This window comes from Heterodontus francisci, chromosome 17 (assembly GCF_036365525.1).
Source record: "Heterodontus francisci isolate sHetFra1 chromosome 17, sHetFra1.hap1, whole genome shotgun sequence".
In the NCBI taxonomy this organism is placed as follows: Eukaryota; Metazoa; Chordata; class Chondrichthyes; order Heterodontiformes; family Heterodontidae; genus Heterodontus; species Heterodontus francisci.
Window position 1 is genome coordinate 56,667,962 of NC_090387.1, and position 7,914 is coordinate 56,675,875.

At 40.4% G+C, this 7,914-nt stretch overlaps 1 protein-coding gene across 1 annotated transcript; it reads right to left on the reverse strand.

Annotated features, from left to right (window-relative positions):
* Nucleotides 1-4,202: 4,202 nt before the first annotated feature.
* irx3a (iroquois homeobox 3a) lies at nt 4,203-7,669 on the reverse strand. Its single transcript, XM_068049474.1, has 4 exons — nt 7,109-7,669; nt 5,571-6,588; nt 4,807-4,873; nt 4,203-4,590 (listed from the first exon to the last, which is right to left on the reverse strand). Exons 1-4 carry the CDS (start codon nt 7,319-7,321, stop codon nt 4,536-4,538), a joined length of 1,353 nt encoding a protein of 450 aa, XP_067905575.1. The 5' UTR covers nt 7,322-7,669; the 3' UTR covers nt 4,203-4,535.
* Nucleotides 7,670-7,914: the final 245 nt, after the last annotated feature.

Genomic DNA, 7,914 nt, shown 5'->3' on the forward strand with positions numbered 1-7,914 from the left:
ATCCCAACAAAGACAGAAGCCTACCCGCATCCTGAAAACCACCAGATTTTAAATTATTTCCATCAGCAACTTGACTCCTGCCTGATTTACCAAAGCGATTAATACAAGATGTCGTGCGACATGCGCCGAATTAACAGAACTAGCGCTAAAGTGTGGAGTATGTTTAGTATTTGAGAAATATGAAAACAAATGAGCTGCAGGCTCCTTCACGCGAACGTATTTGGTGATCTCGTTTTCCAGAGTACTGGAGAACCCCGCAATCACTCGTAAGGTTATAGTTGCCGAGAAACGGCCCCTTTACCTGGGAAGGCACGACAGCAGCTGCCTGTCTGTTTAGGGAGGCAGTGCCTCCCCCGCCCCCTCCAAATACATTGAAACGCCTGCACTGCTGTGAATACAGGAAAATGTGTTGGGTGGTGGATTTCACATCTACAAAAAATACAATTCATGCCATCATCATGATATATATTTTTTTCCCGTAAAACTTAGTCTCCAGCGCGCCCATGGTCTACTTGTAAATATCAGGTGAGTTTCAATATTCAAAATTCTGGGTTATGGGGACTCCATTAAAAGACGGCCTGTCAGTAAATCGATTTGCTTCTTTAAAAAAAATCGATTGCAAAGATTAATTGAAAGTTACAATGACTAGTATTAAATCATTTTTTAAAAATTTACAGGAAAGCTCGGGCTGTTTTAGAAACATGTATCCCTGATCAGCTCAACACGCGGAATTATCCAACTGTGGTGAAATACAACATATTGAGACGATATGGCGATTAGATCTATTCAAATGTATGTTTGTTCAATACTAGGACAAACTACAGAAGTTTAAACTGTTAACTTCTAAACAAGTCGTAAATTCGAACAAGTTCAATTGGTGTCCAATGTTAGTTATCACGCCTAAAGTCAGTTTGATCACGTCCTATTCTTGAACATGCCCGAGTGCGAGTGCTTTTTTAGAAAAAAAAAACGTTCATCAAGCAAACTAGTGAAAAACTGAGTAAAAAAAGGATGATTGCATCAATCAGTGTCAGGCCAACCGGAGATGATTTATGAATATGCCTAATGAGTTCACTTTTGAACAGGAATAGTGGGTAGATAATTGATTAGACAGGTAAGGGGCTAACTGAAATCGCAAAAAAGAAAGGGAGGGCAAAGGAGATGGGGAGATAGTGAGATAGAACGATACATATTGGGAAGAGATACCTACAGCCATGTACATAAATGAGATGGATAGACAGGGCGACAGAAACAGTAAATGCCTGAGTCCAGTCCTATCTAGGGCTATTCTTGGGTCTCTACATAACTACTTCCTTGACTTGCAAACAATTTTCCAATATAATCTGCAAAGTCCAAGCCTTTAATGAAAAATAAAGCAAAGATAATGTTGATTGTGATTTTGCTGATGCCTAACGACTACCTAAAAGGAATTGAGTGCTGTCGAAAATGAACTTGTAGTAGTTGCTTAAATTGGCAGGAACAAAAAGCAGAAAGTCCAAATAAAGCACCAGATTGTGACAAGGGTATAGTTGATTTGCTGCCGCCAGACTGTGAAACTTTCTATCCTGCATAGAGGTGTACCAGGGGATGGAGCCGAGTAATTATCAGCCCCCCAGCATCACATTACTGAGTCCCGGCTAAAGTTTCTACACTCCAATAAGACGTGAAAAGAGGCTCACACGGCGAACTGCCAAAACTTATCAAGTGCTTTTAAAGTAATTGTATTATTTTAACTGATTCTAAAGTGAAATAATACAGAAGCGTCAGCTTCGATTGTGCCAACCAAGAGAGACGACTGGTAGCCTGGCTGTATATTGTCTGAAATGTTTGGTAAGACAGATTCAGCATTATATATTGCATTGAGCTATACATTCACAGAACCATTAAGGAGGGTGGAGAGCTTGGCAAAACAGCTGAACCGTAATATCCAAACATTTTAATTAAAACAGCATTGCAAAGTACTTTAAGATAATTCTTACCAAAAAATACTTGCACGTTTCATTGACTTAAAGAAATGTTGCAATCGCAATTATTTGCACCAGACCCGCATTCCTATATAAAAAATAAAATATATACCGCTCACTACACTCAGTTGACTAATTTCAGAAAGGTGGAGATTTTTTTTAAACGTGCAAAATGGAAATAGAAATCGCTCTCGATTAAGTTACTTAGTTCTGATTTACAAACCCATAACACAAGTCAGAGTATTTCCCCTGTCGTGCAGACGTAAAGAGCGTATTTTATCACACTTATTTAAAGATTATCTTTCATACCTAAAAATTGCAAAACTGTTATATGATCCAACAAAGGAATTTCATTTTTAAATGCCTTTAGTTTGATGGTTCTCGATTTTACCTTCTGTTACTCTGAGCCTAAACGCGAGAATCGATTGCACTTGAACCGATTGTACTTTATTATATTAGAAATTAATGCGATGCCGAAACCTTTATTTTACAAGGTCTAATCGCGCAATCTGTGGAATGCTATTGCTGAATGATCCGCCGGACTGAAGAGTTTAGTAATAAAATGATACTTGTAGTATCAATCCTCCCTCCATCCTCCCCAAAAATCCCTGAAGGCTTGGGGTATCCCTAGTTGGTGCCTAATGTTACACTTAATGATATTCTTGATTCTAGAGTCCATTCGCTTATTATTTTGACAAGAGAATACTTAACGAAATTCATTAGGTTGATTACAGTGGGAATCATTTGCAACCACAACGAAACACAGCAAATATTTCAAAGGACCTGGCAACAACAGTGAATAAATATGTAAAAAGAGCTTTTAGCATCATTTATTATTAATAGAGCTAAAGCAAACGACTAGGTTTGAGACGGCCTGAGACTTGGAGCAATCATTCTGACGCCGTAATTCAATGGGGAGCCGATTCCTTTTTTAAAATGAATAATCAACATACCGAGTGGCCAGCTTCCAATAAATACTGTTCTTTTTACAATTACAACCATGTCAGCAGAAACAACTGGCGGGGGCCTGATGAAACGATTCTGCATATTTCATTCGCGAAAATGTTTCCTTTCCTGTGAATGACAATTTACGGGAGGAAAGAAACTGGCTTACTCCCAAGTAACAAACTCGGCAACTTCTGTGCAAAGTTGGGAACCGATTAAAGCCTGACTTGTGACCCCGATCATTTCATAATTCACAGCTCGGGTTTTGCAAAACACCGAGGATAAGTAACAGTTTTCGCTGAATCCCACAGCTCTGAAAATAAGGCACGCAGTGAATAAAAATTAATATAGTTCTTGCACAGGCCATCAAATTTTACAAAATGAACGGTCTGAACGTAGCAGGAGCAAATTAGGCAGCTGCCGTTTTATGACTCTTTTCTCCCCATGATGTACTACCATTAATCTGTGTCGGTTCTCTCTGGTTATTACTGTGGCATTTCAGAATGTCTACCTGTAGGAGGCGCTCTTAGCCCGACTCTTTCCCCCCCTCTGTCCAAAACCCAACACATCAGTGTCTGCCCTTCGGGGGTCTGGTATTATACAAGTCATTTAGTCATTATACTGCATAAGTGTCTCAAGCATCTACAATCAGCCCGCATTAAAATACTGCCGTGATGTTTAACTACAATCGTGCCTTTTAACGATAATGCGAAATTATGGTTTCTTGCAACCAGTGAAGCTATTACTAAAACCTACAACACAATGTTTCCCAAAACACTGCTTTACAAATATCGTATCTAAGCAAACGCCGCAGCTGTACTTGAATGCAATATTTTGACATCCTTAATAATATTTGAAACTAAGTGTGGCGATTTAATTTCAGCGTTTTTTTAGCGCTTGGGAACAATTTAACTATTAACTGCGAAAAGCGATTTATGGTAACCAAAGGTTCACGCGAAAAAAACACCAGCATTTAAAAGAACACAGAGGGAACCATATCTGTATACAAATTGCTAAGGCCTAGATCAAATGTTATGTTTTTTTCTAGAAAAAAGTATTTTGAACGATATTTAAAAGTTTTCAGTTAAGCCGCATATAATCTTCCTTTGCTGGGATCAATAGACATTTTAAAATAACACAACTTCAGGCAATATTTACATGGGAAAATTTTCAACACGGATTTTTGCTTGTTGTTGGCTGAAATGTCAATTAATAATCATACATCTCAATGTATATAGTGAACAGAACATTGAAACGTTCCTAGGGACAGCTTTGAAAATACAGACACAAATGTAAAGTCGTAACTGTTCATTTATTAGCCAAAATATATACTTTCTTGTACAATTTCGTTCACACGTATGTACATTTTTGTTTCCGGTATATACAAAACATCTCGAACACCAGGTGATAACTAATTCTCACTGGACTTACAAAAAAAAAACTGGGTTCCACTTTATATCACAAACTCAACTAATTGATACACGCCTCGTCGGCCAGTATTACATTACCAATTTTAGTTTAGTACACATACATGCTTACAGGTTAAACTATACAAGGAAAAAACATTTTTACATTCCATTTAACAAGAAAATGGTTACAAAATAACGCTAAAAAAGCCAAAATGGACTATGCGGAGGAGAGCGCCGACAAAACCATGGCTGCATCGAGTTGGTTCTGGGGTCTGAAAGGAATAAAATTATTCTAGATCAGTGTTTACAATTTTCTTGTAATAAAATCTGACATCCATATTTTGCATAAAATGTTGTAATTTAAGTTCCGAATGCAGATCAACTGCGGTGAAAAGTACACAGAAAGCTGCCCGCCTGTTACTGCAGAGATCTCGAGTCGGGTATAAAATCGTGGGAATATGCAGAGAGGAATGAAATATGTTTCTTACCGTCTCTGAACCGGCTGAAAGGCTGTCTTTACTATTTTTTTCTCTATTTCCAAGGCACTGCTTCGATCTGTAAATAATAACGAGTTCTCATAATTGGTATTGCTCGCCATTACCGAGTCCACTTTTACTCAGAGACAGACGCTGAAATTCAACTTAGTTATGGAATCGTTATCAATTATACGACTGAAAAGATAAAATGATCTGAACATAATATATGGTAAGTGTTATCTTATTACACAGGTCCCTTTTGCCATCTAATACTTATTGGAAAAAGTTATTGTAATCAAATTATAAATTATCTTTTAAACTGGTGCTGAAGAGCAGTTTATACTAAATGCAATTTTGACCATCAAAAAATCATTATCCCATTACTTTGATTGCACCTTGTAGTAGTTCTATCTTGTATTTAGTTACAGTTGAGCAATGGTACTTTTCGTGAGCAGGAAGTAAAAGTCTCTCGGTATCGATTTAAAAAGATGAAGAAATAGCCTTTATATGGATATTAACCAGTAAATAAAATTAATTCGGATTAGTATGGATACCTTTGGAGATCCTCACTGAGTTAATCTTTCCTCTTAAATTTGAACTTTAAAAAAGGCCCAACTGATAAGGCTGCTTATTCAATATTATTCAAATGTTATTTATTTTTTGCATTAAGTTGACGTTTCTCTTTGCAAATTGTCTAAGGTGTTCTCACAGTTGGGGGGGGGGGGGGGGGGGTGGAGGCTGGAGCATTTCTTTTTGTGATTTCTGTTTAAGTGTACCTGTTACCGTGGGTTCTGCTGACTGAGCCCGCTCCTCGCCTCCTCTTACTGTGCAAAATGCAGGGACACCGGCAGCTGGAGTTGCCTGGCCAGCACTAAGTCCGAGGAAGTGGTTGGAATTAATTAAAGCCAGGGGGTGGTGAGAATAGGTTCGGTTTGTCCAGTTCTGAAATTTGCCCATGGGGCAGGCGAAAAGTCTGTGCTGGCCCAGGAGGGATGAGGCTGCAGGCCCCGCAGGAGAACTGCTGATCTGTGGTGACTTGCGAGGATTGTCCGGTGTGGTGGCGGTTTCAGCCAAAGACCAGATCTTAGGCTTCTGACTTATCGACAGACTGCTCTCAGGCGGAGGGGAGACGGGGCTTTTCCTCTCGGCGTTATTTTTGGTCTGATCGCCACTGGACTGTCCTGAGATCTCAGGCGAAAGGTCGCCCTGTTTTTCTTCAGTCACTCTGCTCTCTTTTACCACCGATTTCAGAAAACCGTCCTCTGAACCGTTCAAGTCATCAAAAGTGTCTGAGATTTCAGAATCACTTCTGCCGTCTAGTTTGCAGTCTAAGTTTAAGTCCGGGTCGTTCTCGTCTTCGTCCTCTTTGCTCTCAATATTCTCCGTATCGATATTTTCTAAATCGATCTCCTCGTCGTCCTCCTTTTTTTCCCCTTCCATGTCCGGGTCGCTTCCATATGAATTGCCCTCTTCGTCGGTCCGGTTCCTGGGAGTCCAAGTCATCTTGTTCTCCTTTTTAAGCCTCCTCCGAGCGTTTGCGAACCACGTAGACACTTGTGTCAGGGTCATTTTCGTGATAATGGCCAGCATGATCTTCTCCCCTTTGGTTGGGTATGGGTTTTTCCTGTGCTCGTTCAGCCACGCTTTCAAGGTGCTGGTACTTTCCCTGGTGGCGTTTTTCGGCCTGGATGGGTCCCCGAACTGGTATTGGCCATAAGGGTAATAGGCGGCGTGGTGGTGAGGGAAAGCAGGGTGTTGCACGCCCGGGCTGTCCTTTAATTCATATTGGGCACCCTAAACAGGAACAGCAAACCAAAAGCCAAAGTGGTAATTCAGAATAAAAAGATGAAATATAACTATTATATGAATTACATTCTACATAACTAAATACCCATTTTAAAATTAAAAGATATGTAAATGCCAGGGTTGCGGGGGGAGGGGGGGGGGTGACATTAAGCAAATGGGGCGAGAAAGTTTTAAGAGTTAAAACTGGCAAGCAGCAAAACAAAAATGGAGCTGCCACACACAACAAAAAAATCTGCAAGTGAATTTGACAAGGAAGTGCGAGTAAAATTGACAAACGCAACCCAGAAGCAGACTGAAATACTTTTAGGGAGAAAACTCGCCAGTAAAAAATAAAAGCAGTGATTTTTTGGTTTGGTAAAAACGGCGTTCGCACAGCCACCAATATCCCCTCTTCCTCAAACCCCGCGTCTTGTTTTGAGAATCACAGCAAACTTTTTTTCTTTTCCCTTTTAATGATTTACCGGCATTAAGGGAGTAGGAGAGAGCAAATTGACGTAAATGTTCTTACCAGCTGAGGAAACATGGGGAGATCGGCTGCATAAGGCAAAAAGGCGCCGTATCCTTGAGCGGCATAAGGGGATCCATACATGGTTAGTACAGTAGAGGCAGCGCCCGACGCCGTCAGATCGCTCCCAGTCCTGGAAGACGATATACCCTGGCGATCTGGGTAAAGTGGCCTAGTAGCAGCAATGTACTGGTATCCCAATTGTGGGAAAGACATGGTCAGTGACTACTGCGAGAGAAATCGTGGCGCAGAAAGAGCCGGAGTATCCACCTTTAATGCTACAGACTCAGTTGAAAGTATACGTTTCCACATGCAGACGCACTGTAACCGATCCGATCGCTCTCTCAACTTGCTATTGATCTGAGGGTGCCCAGGTCAGGTCCTAACAGATTCGTAAAGATTATTCGGAGTTGATGGCCTGATTGACATTTCTGGCATTAACTAAGCCCCTCCTATTTCTTTAGGGTCCGCCGCAGCTTTTACTCAATCTCTGCCTTTGTCACAGAGCGTGTCTTTTCCAAATCTATTTACTGACGTCGCGATCTTTTATTTCAGTTGCTTTCAAGTCGCAGTTTGCGATCGCCAATCAGTACTAGCTCCCTGGCAAAAAAAAACACGCCCGCCCCAAATGTTTTAAAGAAGAACATTCGCCTCCCACTTTTTTTGCCACAGGGTTTTCTTTTAAAAGCTACGTATTTGTAGAACTATAATTGGCACCAAAAGAAAACAAGAGAAAGAAAACCGACCTAAGTAAGACAAAACGGAATCTGAACAAGTTTGACTCGCTTTGATGTTTTTTTCAACCAGCG